The sequence below is a fragment of the Protopterus annectens genome, chromosome 17.part0 (genome assembly GCF_019279795.1).
Source record: "Protopterus annectens isolate FY-2018-M chromosome 17.part0, PAN1.0, whole genome shotgun sequence".
NCBI classification, from domain to species: domain Eukaryota; kingdom Metazoa; phylum Chordata; order Ceratodontiformes; family Protopteridae; genus Protopterus; species Protopterus annectens.
This window is the reverse complement of record NC_056751.1, coordinates 788,279,644-788,298,000: the sequence shown is the minus strand read 5'-3', so window position 1 is coordinate 788,298,000 and position 18,357 is coordinate 788,279,644. Positions and strand designations below refer to the sequence as shown.

General features: G+C 40.5%; 1 protein-coding gene across 6 annotated transcripts in view; it reads left to right on the top strand.

Moving 5' to 3' along the window:
- Window positions 1-1,067: 1,067 nt before the first annotated feature.
- The window catches only part of LOC122791341, an 829,676-nt gene continuing 812,386 nt past the window's right edge, over window positions 1,068-18,357 (top strand). For all 6 annotated transcript variants that reach the window (XM_044059057.1, XM_044059056.1, XM_044059058.1 and 3 more), the window contains exon 1: window positions 1,068-2,014. In XM_044059057.1, coding sequence (XP_043914992.1) covers window positions 1,936-2,014 — 79 coding nt within the window. In that variant the 5' untranslated portion in view covers window positions 1,068-1,935. The remainder of the gene's footprint in view (window positions 2,015-18,357) is intronic.

Genomic DNA, 18,357 nt, shown 5'->3' with positions numbered 1-18,357 from the left:
AAACCACATAACCGAAAACACTGCACACACTACACTAAACATACAACACAACAGCCACATCACAACATAAACAAAAAAACAACACACATACACAACTCACACATACATAAGCAGGGGCAAGCCCCTGCACCCAATGAGGGCTGCCCCCACCCTACTTATATATACTAACTCCGAGATCGCACAAACACAACACAAAAGCTCACTCACACACACACATTCTCCAATCCCTCACACACACTCTAACTCCCACTCAAAACCCTTACAAAACACTCACTTACCTGACATAACACCTACATCCAAACACGGCTGCGCACCAACAAAACACAAACCGGACATTACATAGCGCCTTCATAACCGCATGAATTTGACATATTTTCGACATCGTCAAATTAGCGATTATGAACGTTCCATTTTTAACATTCGACTTTATAGCTTGAGATACTGGTCCAGGATAGTTTGTTTTAGAATCCAACCATTCTGTATTATGACTTGGTGCATATATATAAAACTATATGATGAAGTCTCAAAATTCACTTATTTATTAATTAATTACTTAATTAATTACATTTGTTAACTGGGAAAGTCTGATGGGGCTAGGAGCCCGTTTTAGTGGAGAAAAGCTCCAAAGACAGTACAATTATATTGTTTTGAATATGAACAGCAGTATTCAGTCTACAGTATTGATTATGAACATTAAAAACACTCAATATAGTACAGAATTTAGGATAGGATAAAAATATAGTATATACAAATTTCATATTGCATGTATAACATCACATTCACAAAGTAGTTTTATAATTAGACAAACACAAATAGATGTATAGAATTGTCAGACCCATATAGACCAAAATATAATAAATTTAAAAGCAAGCCACCCTGGTGGTCCACCAATTAAAATTAAATCTTCAGTAAAAGAAAAACATGTTGACCTTAAGTTGCCTCGGTTATTTCATACAATATTAAGATATAAAACAAGTCTTTAATGCAACTATTAGTAGGAAGTTATAAAGCATTTTTTGTGCTACTATATGTGATTTCTTTGGCTTCAGTCATCTCGATTGCTTGGGTTCCGGGATGTTGGGGCACCTAGGAAAAGTTTGCCTCAGGGCGCTTCTAACGTAGTTACGCCACTGGTCTTTGATATCTGGGCGTGTGTCATCCATTGTTTTTGGTTCTGTCCCTGTTTCTTTTGCTAAGTACGTCTCATGACCAGCCATAACGCAGACTGTTGAAAATCATCTCATTGCTTTGCGGTGGTAAGATAACATGAGGAGGGAGGGACAAAGACCCACCCTAAAGCGATGCCATCAGTAACGTCTACAGGGTTAGCACGGGAAGAGTGTGTTGTGAAGTCAGGGCGCCCCTCTCCTGACCTCCTGCTTTGTAGTAGCACTGTAGCACCATCTGTAATGTTACAAGGGCGAGGCGGATGTCTGTTGTCGTCTCTGCTAACATTGGGAAACACTCGTATCCATTTGGACTGATGCAAAAGAATAACCGCTTGGCTGTATTAGATACCTCAGTCTCAACTGTCTGTTTTTTCGCAGAATATCCAGATTTTTGCCTCATATTTTTGGTCTGTTCCTGATAAAATCGTGTGTTTTTTCTGGACAATCAGAGGACTGAAGTCAACAGACAGTGACCCAGTTTTGCGCTTCGGATTGCTAACTCCTCCTATGTTAACGCTTTAACGCTTGACATAAGGCTTGCACAGGCTGCTGTTAGCCGGTGCACAGACACGTATGCAGCCTTCAGTGCGCACCTCCTGCTGTCCACCTGCCGGATGAATCTCCCTTAGTCCAGAGCGCTGCGTGGTGCACTGGTGCTGCTGCTGGGCGTTGGGGAGGGGCGGGACGCAGCGCTATTACTGCCTGTGTTCGCTTACTTAAAAAATAAACAAAGACTACAAGAAATAGACTATGGATTGATTTTGCTATGAATTTTGGATGCGACACTGGATTTTATGCGATGAATTTAATCCCCATCTGCTGCCTTATCTTTGCTCCAGTCGCAGGTTTGGATATTACAGGTTCTTCACGTTTTATAGCTGTGTCATAGAGCTGTTTTAGTTTTCTTACCTTGTAACTAACCTGGTGAATAAAGTGGAGCCTGGCATGACCACTTCATCCTGAATAAATTATTAAGTATCATGGCTGTTAAGTAAAAAGGTAAACAATCTAGAAATAATAAAAAAAAAAAAAACATTAACCATCAGTTATCAATAGCGAATTGCGTTGATTCATTAAAAAAATAAATTAACTGATAGTTGATGTTTTTTATTTGTAGTGACCAAGTGAGGTATTTTATTATTACTTAATAGCATCTAGATTATCAATTGGTTATCGCATTCTAGCGGGTTCCAGGAATGTTCAGAACAGTTCTGCCAAATGTTTGCGTCAGGAAAAAAAAAACAAAAACAAAAAAATGTGTTTTTAACAGCTACAGAAGCAAACTATGCCAAAGATGGACTTGGGACGGAAAGAGGACTCTACTGCATGTAGAGATGGTTGAACAAGATACTCAAGTATAGCAATTGATTAGTATTTATATAAACGTAAAACCTTGGCAACTTAAGTAAGGACTGCTTACAATTTGGAACAGGTAAAGGTTAGGAGAAGATTGCATATAATAGTATTAGGATGCAGTTACATAGTAAGTATTCAGTTAAACAGCAGCTTTTTCGTGTTTCCAGTTAACGTATTAGCGTTCCACTGCACTGCCACAATTGTTAGATTTGGTGCTAAAACTGATTATTTTGACACTAGTTCCTTCACAAGGGAATAATATTTTACTGTGTTTTGTAGGTTCATAGGTTCATACTAGGCTATCTGCCCTACGGCTTTTATAAGCCTAGCCAGAGTGTGTTTGGCTTTCACCACCCATTTTAAATTAATTTTGCTATACCCTTTTTTGAGGTTAGTATACTCTGCCTCTGTCTAACAGTGACACAGAAGTGATACCCGGGGTAAACCTACGATCTCCCATCCACTCATCAAGATTCCTCTTGAAGAGAGTCAATGAGGGACTCTGCCTAACCTGGACTGGGATTTTATTCCAGAGTGAAGGGAGCCTCTGGGTTATGAATCTGTCCCTCCAGTATGTCCTATTTATTTCAGTGCTGAGGTTCAAGTCTCTCGAGCACGTAGCTCAATGGGATTTGGATTTTCTGAGGTGCAGCATGTCCATTAATTCCGGGTTGGACATGGCTTTATACGTCAGGCACAGATCGCTCCTGAACAGGCGGTATGCCACTGAGTAGAGCTGGAGTTTCTTTAACCGGGCAGCATATGGCATCTGTTTGTGCCCTTTGATCCTCTTGGTGAGGTACTTTTGGGGTCTTTCCAGTTGCTGCAGGTGTCTGGTAAGGTACAGCCCAAAACGGGCATTGTACTCAATTATGGACCTGTTAAGGGATGAGTAAAGAGGCACGATGACCTCCCCTGATCTAGATGTGAATCCCTTCATGATTAGGTGGGCTATATAAAATGTTTTTCTAACCACTTTGGCCACGTGGTTGTCAAATGAGAGACTGCTATCAACTTGGGTCCCCAGGTCCCTAATTACTTCTTCTGTACTTAATGGATTACCACCTATGTGGTAATTTGTGGGCACTTTGTTTTTGCCAAAGGGGATGACTATACACTTTTTGGCCTTTAGCTTGAGGCCATGGCTCTAGCACCAGTTGTTTGTTTCTATGAGGAACTTTTGGAGGATGCTTGTGTCGGCTGGAGAGTCGATTATGGCACCCAGTTTGCAGTCATCTGTGAACTTGGTCAGCCACAGTCCTTCCATGTTGGCCTGTACCTCCGAGAAATATATACCGAACAAGAGAGGTCCCAGGACTGAGCCTTGTGGGATGCCACTTGTAACTGGTTTGGAGTCTGACATGGCTTCAGCAATTCTAACCATGTGGGTTCTGTCCTTGAGCCAGTTTGCAACCCATCTAGTGACATAGGGGTTTATATTTAAGCTGGTGAGCTTATCTATAATGCATGAGTGGGGTACTGTATCGAAGGCTTTTGCGAGGTCCAGGTAGGCTGTGTGGACCACCTTCCCCTCGTCAATGGCTTTGGTGACTGTTTCAAAGAAATCAACCAGGTTTAAGAGGCAGGATCTGCCCTTAACAAAGACGAACTTGGTAGGATCCAGTGATTGTAGGTCCCCAATATCCTTATTTATGAGGTCCATGATTATCCTTTCCATAGCTTTGCAGACCAAGCTAGTCAGGCTTATGGGGCGATAGTTTCCAGGATCCGTTGAGGCACCACCTTTGTGGAGAGGGACAACTGTTGCTGTACACCACTCTTTTGGTACATATCCTGTAGTAAGGCTGAGATTGAACAGTAGTTTTATGTTTGGGTTTAGCTCTTCTTGGAGTTCATGTAGGACGCAGCCCGGGACACCGTCTGGTCCCACTGATGCTGTGTTTTTTGCTTTGGAGAGGGCGACTCTTACCTGAGCATCTGACATGTCAGGGGGCAGCACTCTGCTGGGATAGATATTTGCCCTTTTGGTGGGGGGGGGGGTTGCGCTGAACCTGTCAGCTAGGATGTTGGCAATGTCTGTGGGTTTGGTGTATTTTTTGTAATTTTGGACTAATTCCGAGCATATCTGGGAATTCCCACCCAGGTTCCTAACATAACTAAAGAAAGCCTTGTGATTATCCTTAGTGTCCTGTGGAATTTCTCTCTCGAAGCTGGCCTTAGACGATTTTATGAGTGCCCATAGTTTTTTGCTAATACTGATCAGAGATGCCTTCCCTTTTTGGGATGTGGCTCTATCATTTAGTAGCTTCCTCCTTCTATTGTATAGTTTGTTTATGGCTGAGGTCCACCAGACAGGACGTCTGCCTTTGGAGGATTGGGTCTTGGTTTTATTTGGGATTGCATGATCCATGCATTCCTGAAGGTGTTCATAGAATGCATTTATAAAGGATTCTGCGGTCTGGGCCGTATTTTCCACAGGCCCGGGGGCTTTGAAGGATTCCACTTCAGTTTTGAGGAGTGTGAAATTTGCTTTAGAGAAGTTTTTCACTGTTGTTTTCTGGGCAGGAGGTGGGGTCGAGATGTGAATATCCAGTGAGATTAGTTTATGGTCTGATATTACCAGTGAAGGATACATTTCTGGTTTGGAGCATAGAGTCCCCATGTTGGTGATGATCAGGTCCAGTATGTTTTCCCCTCTTGTGGGAGTGGTAACAAATTGTTCCATAGCATCTGAGTTTATAAATTCTAGGAACCTTTGGGCTAGGGTGTTGGAGCTACAGTAATGCTCCCAGTCTATGTTTAGGTAGTTAAAGTCACCCAATATAATGGTGTTTGGAGAGACCTTCATATTTTCCAGTGTTCTCAGGAAGGCCGAGTGGGGTTCCTGGGTTTGGGAGGGTGGTCTGTAGCAGGCTATAAACTGGAAGGCAGTTTTACCCACTGTTAGTTGCACATGGATAGTCTTTGATGCTTCGTGCTGTGCCACCAGCCTGGAGGTGTGGGTATCTTTGACCAATATTGATACTCCCCCTCCTTTTGTGGTTCGGTCCGAGTTTTGGGGCCGAAAAGCATGGTATGAGGTATAACCTGGTAGTGCTGGGGTGCTCTCGGGAGCCTTGAACCAGGTTTCTGTTACTGCACAGATATCGATGTTCTCCATGCTAAGGAGAGTTTCGAGTGCGTGCATCTTGAGGTTTAGACTTCTGGCATTGAGTAGCATTACTCTTAGTTTCTTATCCCTTGTGATACCTATGGAGGTGGGTTTATCTTTTGAGCCTTGCCTAAAAAAGGCACTATGGGGTAGCAAGAGCCTTTGCCAATATCCGAAAGCCCAGGGTTGACAGGTGCAAGCCGTCCCTAGCAAAGCATCGTGGCTTGTTGAGCATGTCATCCCAGGCTGACAGGCATTGGATCCCCTTTGCATGACACCAATACTTAAGCCAATTGTTGAAATTGATCATCTTGTCTTCATATTGTGGCATCATTCTTGGTGAGGGTAAGATGCTACTCAAGGTCAGGGTTGTACCAGCCTGGGCCACATGCTCAGAGAGCTCCTCTATGTCTCTTTTCATGTAGGCCAGGGAGGTACATCTCAGGGCATTCACACCAGCATGGACAATGACTGAGTCATATTTGTACTTGCCTTGGAGTGACCTGAATGCTTGTGTTATGTGGCGGATCCTAGCGCCCGACAGGCAGCTCACCGTGACCTTCTCCTTGTTCAGCCTGGTGAGCGGGACGTCAGTGTGCCTGACGATAGAGTCACCTATTACAAGTGTATCAGGTGTGTTGTTTAGCCTTAAGGGCTGTGACTGTTCAGCACACTGGCTTTGTGAGCTATGTGTTGCACGTGTTTTGTTTTGGGGTAGCGGTTGCTTGGGGGTCTGCTTTGGAGGTCTCTGCTGCTTAGGCAGATTTTTATTTAGAGCCTCTGAGTATGTTTTTGTGTGTTTATGTGTTTGGTTTGCTGTCGTGGTAGGTCTATGTGAGACTGGAATTGTAGTGAGTGTGGTTTCCTTCTCCTCCTGACTGGTTACGCCAGTACTGAGTTGAGAGAGCTTAGCCTCCAGTTTTGCTATATGGATGCATCTCTCACATATGTTGGAATTTGTTGTCTGTGGACATGAGGCAGTTGTAACATTGCCTCAAGATTCCCAGATTCACCAGCTGGACCGGAGAGGAGATTGACAACTGACCTTTGGACATGCTAGAATAGTATTGGGAATTCCTTTATAACTGAAAAAAAGGGCCAATGGGGAACAAGGTACTCAAGGGGAGTTTGTGAGGGTGTAGTGCTTTTAATTTTTTAGTGCTGACTTATATAATTGCTTTAGTGAGCAAGTGCCAGGTAACTTAAATGCAATGTGTTAGAGGTAACTTAAATGCAAAAACGACAAACAGTAACTTTCTTTTAAGTGAAACAAGGAAATAAGTACAGTAAGCAATGCAAATATCACTAGGGATCCACAGAAACACTGAAAAGCTGTGTTTTAGGTGGAATTAGCGTTTCAGGGAAATAACAAGCAAACAAACAACAAGCATACAAACAAAGCTAGATTCAGCAGGCCTGGATCTAGTCTATGCTACAGCAAACAAGGTGTACCAATTTCAGTAAGAAACAGTTGAAATATGCAGGCACTATAAGCCTTTAACCAGAAATTCCCAGCTCAGAAGGGCAGAGTCCAGCCTCTCCTCCCACAAGAGTGCAGAACACGAACCTTCTTAATGTAAAATAACTGGCCTGAAGCGCAAGTGCTTAACCCAGAACTAATACACTTTTAGAATAACAGACACTGAGCCCTCAATCAGCAGTTCCCAACTTAGAAGGATGTAAGCTACCTGTCCTGCCACCACAGTGCAGGCCACAAACCTTACTAATGTAAAACAACTGGTCTGAAGTCCAAGTGGTTAATCCAAAAGACTTAGAATGATAGCTACACTTTAATCAAGTTACTACCAAGCAGTAATAAATACAGTTGAATACTTTAAAGAATGCCTGGATTAGTGCTCAAGTTATACAAACAAAGCTAGATTCAGCAGGCCTGGATCTAGTCTACGCTACAGCAAACAAGGTGTACCAATTTCATTAAGAAGCAGTTCAAATATGCAGGCACTATAAGCCTTTAACCAGAAATTCCCAGCTCAGAAGGGCAGAGTCCAGCCTCTTCTCCCACAAGAGTGCAGACCACGAACCCTTTTAATGTAAAATAACTGGCCTGAAACCCAAGTGCTTAAACCAGAATTAATACACTTTTGGAATAACAGACACTGAGCCCTCAGTCAGCAGTTCCCAACTTAGAAGGATGTAAGCTACCTGTTTTGCCACTACAGTGCAGACCACAAACCTTCTTAATGTAAAACAACTGATCTGAAGCCCAAGTGCTTAAACTAAAAGGCTTAGAATGAGTTACACGAAGCAGTAATAAATACAACTGAGTACTTTTAAGATGACGCAAAAGCAAAATAAAGTAGGAAGAAACACAAATACAGTAAAAGCAGAATTTTTTTTTTTTCAGAAAAGTAGCAAAAACAGTAGTAAAAACAATTCACATGCAGTGCAAGCTGGCACACTTGAGTATGGAGCAATATTAGTCCACACACAGTTTGGAAAAATGTAATTAAATTAAAAAGGACTAAAAGCAAGTGCAGAAAGGGTTTATTAGGTAGAATGCGGTAAAGAGATGGGACTGGGGGAGTGTCCTAGATCAAATCTACAGTGGGGCGGGCCCTGCAGAAGCCACCAAATTTGACAGTTTCAACAGAGTAGTGTTGTAGTGCTGGACATTTTTCTGGTTTATATATATTAGGCTAGGGGTAATAAGTATCTCTAAATGTGTAAGATATTGTGGGTGCTCTACACAGGGTAGTTCTTTAACAGCTGTGTAATGGTGACTCTCCAGACTGACTGGTGGTAAGTAGCAATTTTGCTGAAACAGCTGTCTAGTTTCATTTTTATTTGGGTTTTTCATATATATATATATATATATATATATATATATATATATATATATATATATATATATATATATATATATAGTGTCCATTCTGTTCAACACTTTGTGAATAGGTCATACCTTTGTTATGCAGGTATACTACACACCAGACCTTCTCCACCACATAGCACTGACTGTGAATAGGACCTGCAGTTGTCAGTGATAAGAACGTGATCTTGGTGTGCCCTCTTGTGTGGTATTCATATGCTGTGTGAGAACTTTTTTCATCTACTGGGCACACCTGTGTGGTATTCATATGCTGTATGGGAACTTTTTTCATCTACTGGGCATTCTTTATTTTAAATCAAATTATATGTTTCCTCACTGAGTAAACAAGCTCATTTATAGAGGGGACCCTTTTCAGGCACAAACCTAACTTCTCAGGGTTGAAAGGAAGGTAATATTTGAACAGCGTGAATTATTCCATTAACCACAACTTTCTGAGGAGCTGAGAAAATGTAAATTGCCTCGTAAAAACCCAAACAGACATAGACCAAATGTGTAAACTCCAGACAGACAGTAACAGAACAGGACTGCAGTCTAGACTTGTTAAAACCTTACAAAGTGGGGCATGCTATTTGGCTTGTATCATATCTCTTACCAAACCCAGGGAAGGGTGTGTGTGTTTGTCAACTGTGTTGTTGTATTTGTGAAATAAGTAGTATAACTTTAAAACTGGTCATGTGAAGAACAGAGTAAAAGGTACTTTTTCTTAGGTAATGGAATGTTGCCCACTAATCATAAAATATCTCATAGAGGGTTGACAGCCTAACACTGAATTTGTCTAAGGAGTTTTGATTTCATTCCTGATTGATGGACTGAGATGAAGTAGATACATTTGTAAATTGTCAGTAATAACTGCATGTTGAGAACAAAACATGATAAAAAGGAAAAAAAATGAAAATAATAAACTGTACAGCGCTGCCACTTACTATATCATTCAAAATATTTCATAACCTCTGCTTCTTGTGCATGGATACGTAATGGTTATGGTTAGAAGTTGGGGTGTAAGCATAATGGGTAAAGTATGAATAAAAATGTAGAACACAGCAAACCAGTAAAAAGCAGATGTCAAAGACCAGTGTAAAATCCAAATAGACTTTTATTCGAACACAGGTTAGCACTTTCACGGTAATGGCGGTGGTGCTGTGTTCAACATTTTTGTTCATACTACTTGGTTTGTGGTTGTGCACAGCTTTACAGTCAGCAGGACTTGTTTTACTATATAATGGTTAAAGTGTTCACCTCACAGACACAGACACTGTGTAAATTGCTAGCAGCCTTCTGCGGACTTCTCTTTACCCCACTATTAGGCCCTGCATTACTTTTTAACTTTCCCTACTCTGCTATAAGTGCTCTTGTCATCTACTGCTTCTCCACTAGGTGGCAACACTTACCTATTGCTTAAGTATTCACTTTATCCTCTAAGTTACTATATATTGAATCCTCTCCAAAGGATCCATTAATTCCCTGCCTCTAGCCTCCTATCTCTGTGACCCTCTCTGTTCTTGCCTTACTAACAGCTACACTAAACAAGTGCTAAATCCTCCATACTTTCCTTACCTCTGATCGCAATAGTGATTCTAGCAGAAGGGGTAAGGAAGGGTTTGATTCTGTAAAGGGTGCCTAGTGTTTTGTTGACAGACTTTATTGTAGAATTTATATGGTCATCATAGCTAAGGTTGTTATCAATTGTTACTCCTAGTAGATGGGTTGTAGCATCAGGGGATATGTTAGTTACATTGTTAGAGGTTACTGTGAAGTGTAGTTGAGGTGACTTATGAGAAGGAGCAAAGAGTAATAATTTTGTTTTTTTTGGGGTTCAGAAGGAGACAGTGTTGCATGAACCAATTTTCAACACTGTTAAATACTGTTTGGGTGAGGGACTGGAGAGAGGTTATGGACTTGGCTGAACAAATTAAAGTTGAGTCATCTGCATATTGTATGCAGGTGGCTTGAGGAATTTTGGTATGTAGATCATTAATAAACAATGAAAAAAGAAGAGGTCTTAAAATAGAGCCTTGTGGTACTCCAATGTTCACAAGGAGGGAAGTAGAAAGATTATTATCCCAAAGTTCTGCTTGCTGTCTGTTTTCAAGAAAGGATTTAAACCATTGTAATGCTTGTGTGTCCAATGATTGGGCTTTTAGTATGTCAATAAGCATGTTATAGTTCACCATATCAAAGGCTTTTGAAAGGTCAATAAATAGTGCAGAGGAGAAAGTATTGCTGTTACGAATTTTGTTTATGGAGTCAGAAAAGGATAGCAGGGCAGTTGTTGTGCTATGGAATGGCCTAAAACCGTGCTGGCAGTTGGTAAGTAAATTGTTATGGAGAAGGTGGTCAAGTAGTTGTCTATGTAAGCATTTTTCCATTGTTTTAGCTATTGGAGAGAGCAAGGCGATTGGCCGAAAGTTGGAGAGCTCGGTAGATGACCCACCTTTGTGTAGAGGGATGATGTGAGATACTTTCCATATGGAAGGGATTTTGCTTTCTGAAATTGTTCTATTTATAAGGATGGAGATGGGATAGGCAATGGCTTTAGCTGCAATTTGCAGGTATTCTGCTGGAAGACAGTCAGCAGAAGGGGTGCATGGTTTAAGTTTTTGAAGGAGGTTGCAAATGAGGGATGTGGGTACAGGTTGTATAAGGAAGGTTGGAGTTGGAGTATTATTGGTATTTAATGGTGGAGTGGTAATATATGGTAAAGTATTAGGTAGGGTTAGAATGGCTTCAGTAAAATAGTTATTAAAGGCATCAGGAATCTGGTTAGAGTTATGGTTGAATCCTGAAGGGGCAGGAGTTTTAGAGTACCCTGGTTGAAGAAGTTTGTTAATGCCTGACCAGAATTTTTGTGTTTTTTGTTGGTGGGTTTGTTGGAGGTGAAGGTAATATTCTTTTTTGTCTCTGAGAATGTCTTTCTTGGTGGCATTTCTTAACTGTTTAAAGTAAAGTTGATCTGATGGACTTTTGGAGGCTCTTCATTTGACCCAAATTTTATTTCTGAGGAGGATCTTTTGCCTAGTATGTTTTGTAAGCCAGGGGGCAATTTTGGTTCTTATTTGAGAAGAGCGATAGGGGGTGTAGGATTTGAAGGAATCTACTATTAAAGTAGGTCACTGCTTCATCAACTTGAAGATGAAACATAGGTCACCAGTCACATGCTTTCAGTTTGTTTTGGAAGCTCTCTAGATTAAATAATTTTTTGGAGTGGGAGGATTTAAAATTATTAGTATTAGGGCTGTGATTTTTTTGTTTAATGATATAGGTTAGCATATGGTCACTGATATCGTCAGGAAGAGCTCCTGGTTTATAAGTATCAAGATGGCTGTTGAGAAGGATCCAGTCTAGGGTGGTTTCCTTATTGCTTGGCTTATGGATTCCAGTAGGAGTGGTTATTATCTGTCAGAAACCGCGAAGATTTATATGATTGGTGGGATTAGGGGAACTACAGGTTGCCCAGTGTATATTAAAGTCACCTAACACAATGGTTTCCTGAGGTAGGTGGGTAGAGAGGTAACTAAGTATGTTTTCAAGTGTATTAATATTATTTCCAGGGATGAGATATGTGCAAATGAGATAGATAGATTTGGAGTTGTTGATTTGTAGCTTGGCATTAATGGTTTCTGCATTGGTATCTAAGGGTAGGAGCACATTGAAGGGTGAAACTTGGAGTTCAGATTTATACAAAATGGCTACACCTCCACCCTTTTTGATTTTGCGGTCATATCTTAGGATATTATATCCAGGAGGGGTAATCTCCTGGTCCAGAGTTGAGGGTTTTAGCCATGTTTCTGTAATACAGAGAATGTCAAATGAGTGCACCTCTAAGAGTGCATGTAGGTGGGTAATTTTATTGTTAATGCTGCGGATGTTAAGGTGAGCTATCAGGAAGGAGTTAGATGGTCTATTTAGGGGTAGTGATAGTAGGAGATGTTAGGGTGTGTGGGCTATTGGGAATATTAGTATTGGGGCCAGGGTTTGGATGAATATCACCATCTAATAGGGAGTGTTGTAGAGGATATTGTACAAACTTAAGGATTTTTTAGTAATTTATTAGAATTTTTTTTCCAAGCAAGTAAGTAACATGGCTAGATCTATGGTACTTTGGAAGTATATAGATAGAGGTGGCGGTTATGTTACTATGTTTGAGGGAGTTTATGTGAGAAACAGGTAGAGTTTGTTAGTAGGGGTGGTGCTGCTCAGGAAGAGAAGAATGCTCAAAGAAGGTTAGTGTGTATGGAATTGTAAGAGAAGCAAGAGTTGTAGTTAAGCGTAGTAGGTTTGTGAATATCGAATTGTATGTTGGGTCCATTAGGATGTGTAGAAAAGGAGTGAGAGTATGTTGAGGGAAGGAGGGAGGTGTATAAGAATAAAGGTGGGAGAAGGAGCAAGTGTTGTGTGAGATGAAGTAGTTTGAGGGAAGAATTGAGCCATAAAACTAAATAAAAGGTGGTTGTAAGAGTGAATCTATAAAATATACAATACAGGGTAAGGTGTTGAAAGGTTAGGGAGTGGACCTAAAAGGTAAAATAGCTTAATTAAGAAATTGTTGAAGTAGGGGGTGTGGTTGTTAAATAGAAGTAGTATGTAGTAGGGTGATAATGGGAGGGGGTGTGGTGATAGAAGTATATAGCTACGAAATTGGGGATAGGGTAGGGGAGCGGAGTGAGCCTGAAGGGCGAACGGAGTGGGTTAGAGCAGTTATATGAAAGATTTTCCAGAGACAGTCAGAAAGGAGGAGATTCCTGAGGCAGAGAAAGTGGTCACAGGTCCGTTCAAGGGTGGGAAGCCAGGATTCCAAGCAGAGACTGGGAGGCACCTGCGGTAAAGGTGATTCAGCTGGGATACACTGTAAGGAAAAGGAATACAAAGAGCAGTTTTAAACCTAAAAATAATAACACTACAGTAGCAGAAGGAAAGGAGGGGGAGACAAAAGGAAAACTTACATCAAGTAGAAGTGAGCTATCCCAAGGGGAAGGTAGGTAGAAAGCAGAGAGCAGGAGGGAAAGTATCAATACAATCAATCTAGCCAAGGAAATGCAGCACACTTCTAGACATTGCACTGTGGTTCAAGCAATACAGTTATTGATTATAGCACGTTAGTAACATTCAATAGACAGCACCTGGGTACAGTATAATTTAGCACAGCATAGACAAGTATGTAAATTAAATATGTATGACAAAAAACATTCCACTACAAAGCACAGCACAGACTTGTAAGTAAATTAAATATATAGGACAAAAAAAAAACACTCCACTAAAACAAGGTGCAGTAAGCCTAAGGCATCAGGAGGTAGTGTACAACATTTATGTAGTAGTCATCTATAAGTCGCACTGAATAAAATGGATGAATAATATGTAGACAGTAATAGCGGCCAGAAAAATCACTCTATTTTTCTTTATTTAAGCCTATGGCGTCAGTAGCCACATACATACATTTTGAAGAGCAGTCGAGTATTTTTCATAATGAAAACAGATAAGCGAGCATTTACAACAGTCAGAACTGCTCAGTGTTACTTACGGCTCACCAATGATCTCTAGGTACGTAATGTCTGCACACGAACACTTACGTATTGCTGGATAAGGTAATTAAAGTTTAAAACTGTTGCGGAAGCCTAATCAGCGGCTTTAGACAACTTAGAAATGACACTAAGAAGGCCATACTTTCTGATAAAAAAACTACTACTTACAATTTCAACAACCTAAACACAACAACCCACAAAAATGCTGGGCTAGCATTAAGCAGCTGCTCCACCCAGGTCAATCCACTACACCAAACCCTCACAATAAAGACCAGAAAACCCCCATCCATACAGCTAATACCTTCAATACCTTCTTTACAGATGCTATCCAAACACTAGCTAGTCAACTATCACCTAATACCTTCACACTACCTTCATACACCTCAACCCCACCCCCTCCTTTTCAGTTCAAACCTGTCCCAGCCACACTTATTCAAAACCTTTTGAATAAACTGAAACCATGCTGTCCTTCTGCAGACCAACTGCCTTCTGAATTTCTACAGTTATCATCCAAGGCTATTGCCCACCCTATTTCCATACTGATCAATAGAACTATAAGCGAAGGTCACATCCCCACCTTATGGAAAGTATCCCATGTTATCCCCCTGCATAAAGGTGGACACTCCACTGAGCTATCAAACTATCATCTTATTGCCCTACTCTCTCCTTTAGCTACGATTATGGAGAAATGTATCCACAGGCAATTACTCCACCACTTAATTGAAAAAAATTTACTTTCCAACTGTCAACATGGTTTCAGAGCCTCACACAGCACTACCACTGCCCTCTTTTCCTTTACTGATTACATTAACAAACAACAAAACCTAAATAATCTCTCTTCTGCTCTATTTATTGACCTGTCTAAAGCATTTGACATGGTAAACCACCAGATTCTCATAAACATACTAAAATCTCTATTATTAGACCCACTTTCCATAAAATGGTTCCAATCCTACCTTGTCAAACGACAGCAAGCAGTACTATGGCATAACACTCTATCCACCCATCTACCCGTTACCTTAGATGTCCCTCAGGGGTCCATACTAGGACCTCTCCTCTTCTCCATATTTATAAATAACCTTCATCTAGCTATCCCCCAAGCCACCTGCATACAATATGCTGATGACTCCACACTACTATGCTCAGCTACATCCTCCCAAGACCTTCACTCTCTCACCCAGAAGATAAACAACATAGTTGAACAATGGTTCACTCAGCGTTGCCTTCTTTTGAACCCGAAGAAAACAAAACTCCTCCTCTTCACTCCTACTCAAAAGTCCTCTCATCTTCATTTCTCTGTGACATCCACCAATGGTACTATAATATCTCTAGACTCTACCACCAAACTTCTAGGTGTCACCATCGACAATAATCTGAACTTCGACATCAATATCAACAATACCATAAAGACTGTCAACAAAAAAATTGGCACTCTCTATAGGATTAAACCATTCCATTCTCCTACTGCCAAAACTATTATACGTCACACTCATTTGAACTCTATACTCCTTTATGCTTCTCCAATTTTTACTAATCTATCCAAGACTAACTTTAGCAAATTGGAATTGTCCTATAATAACATTGCAAGATTTGCAACAGGAAACCCATTTAGAATCCACCATTGTATAAATCTGAATCAGCTAGGATGGTTAGAACTACAACACCTGATTAAATTTCGCCAACTAACCATTGCCCACAACATACTTTCCAAACCTTCTAATACTCCTAGTTTATCTTGTCTTATCACCCCCTATAAAAATCTGAAGTCCTTATGCTCATCACACAAACTTCTTGTACACACCTCCAAATCTAATTGCAGGGCTGGGGATTCTCTCTTCCCTTATACTGTAGGTACATCCTGGAATCTTCTCCCTGATGACCTCTCCTCACTCACATCCTTATCACTCTTCAAAAACAGACTTAAACGTTACCTCAAATCATCCTGGCTATGCCCCTGTACCAAACCAGACTAGTCATCTATCTCTTTAAACTTTACCTCAAATCATACTGGCTATGCCCCTGTACCAAACCAGACTAGTCATCTATCTCTTTAAACTTTACCTCAAATCATACTGGCTATGCCCCTGTACCAAACCAGACTAGTCATCTATCTCTTTAAACTTTACCTCAAATCATACTGGCTCTGCCCCTGTACCAAACCAGACTAGTCATCTATCTCTTTAAACTTTACCTCAAATCATACTGGCTCTGCCCCTGTACCAAACCAGACTAGTCATCTATCTCTTTAAACTTTACCTCAAATCATACTGGCTATGCCCCTGTACCAGACCGGACTAGTCATCTATCTCTTTAAACTTTACCTCAAATCATACTGGCTATGCCCCTGTACCAAACCAGACTAATCATCTATCTCTTTAAACTTTACCTCTAATCATACTGGCAATGCCCCTGTACCAAACCAGACTAGTCATCTTTCTCTTTAAACTTTACCTCAAATCATACTGGCTCTGCCCCTGTACCAAACCAGACTAGTCATCTATCTCTTTAAACTTTACCTCAAATCATACTGGCTCTGCCCCTGTACCAAACCAGACTAGTCATCTATCTCTTTAAACTTTACCTCAAATCATACTGGCTATGCACCTGTACCAAACCAGACTAGTCATCTATCTCTTTAAACTTTACCTCAAATCATACTGGCTATGCCCCTGTACCAAACCAGACTAGCCATCTATCTCTTTAAACTTTACCTCAAATCATACTGGCTCTGCCCTGTACCAAACCAGACTAGTCATCTATCTCTTTAAACTTTACCTCAAATCATACTGGCTCTGCCCCTGTACCAAACCAGACTAGTCATCTATCTCTTTAAACTTTACCTCAAATCATACTGGCTCTGCCCCTGTACCAAACCAGACTAGTCATCTATCTCTTTAAACTTTACCTCAAATCATCCTGGCTATGCCCCTGTACCAAACCAGACTAGTCATCTATCTCTTTAAACTGGACCCAGCCTGTCCTGTGCTTACTATCCACTGTTACATCTTCCTTCTTATTATATTTTTCTCATGTCTCCCTTTTTTACACTATTTCACTCTTCTATACATACCTTTTTTTCAAGTAAATTCTTAGTAACATCACTACACAACTGACTTCCTTTCTCTACTATTGACTTTACCTGTACGATGTCCCTGTACCTTCAATTTGCACTGTTTATGACTCTTGCCCTCTTTGCACACCCTATGCTAACCTCTTTGCTTTACTAAACATGTTACCATTGTTTGATTATTTTTATTATATTTGCTATTTTTTATTACAAAATCTGCTTTTTGTTGTTTGTACTTGTATTTGTATTTTATCATGTCTTGGAGATTATCTCCCCAGGCCACTACTGAAAATGGACATATATCACATATGACATATGCACATATGCATATATGGGCATATATATATATATATATATATATATATATATATATATATATATATATATATATTAGACCAGCCCGGTCAACAAATGTAAAATAAATAAAGGTATGGGGTTAGATTCTCACCTTTGAAAAGGAAATTGGCTAGGCTTAAAAAGGCCCACAAGGGCTGTTAGCCTAGTACTTATCTATAAACCTATGCACTGTTCCCTCATAGGGGCCCAGGCAAAGCTTTCTGAAATGGACATAATTTCATAGGTACATACTAGTCTAGCTGCCCAAGTGGACCATTTTAAGCATAGCACAAATTCACTTTTTGTGCTTGAAATAACCTATCCCATTTGGTTAAAGATTTGCCTTACCATCCCATGGTCGATAATTATGTATGACCCCTAAGGAGAATAACTGGGATCATGCCATATATCACATGAGGGGGACCCATACATGAGATAAAATACTTGAGATAGATTATGTGTCTTGATGGAGAGATGAAAAATTAGTAAGCAAAGGAGCGTAGTAGTGCTGAAATTGAATTCATCCTCAAGTCTTGGTGAGTACCTTTGCGAGGTGGACCCTGTTTTTCTCAAAATCTCACCAAGGCGACACTGATCTATAGACTGGATTTGTATAGCATATATCATGGACAGAAGTAAATCAAAAATAAAAAAAAAGATAGCTGGGTGCACAAGACGCAGGATGAAAAAGTGCACAATCCTGGTAGGCGCACTGGTGCCAGAACTGGAAAAAATGACAGTATAGAATCCTCAAAATACAGAAATAATCCTACAATGGGACCAGGCCAGGCCAGGCTCAGGGGGAGGATGACCCCCCTGTTGTAGAAGGATGTAGTAGTCCACAAAAAAATGACAAAAATTAAATGGCCAAAGAAGAGCCATAAAGACGACAGAGTGGATTATTGAGGATAAGAAAGAAATTATGTATTGTTACTATTATGTAAAAAGCT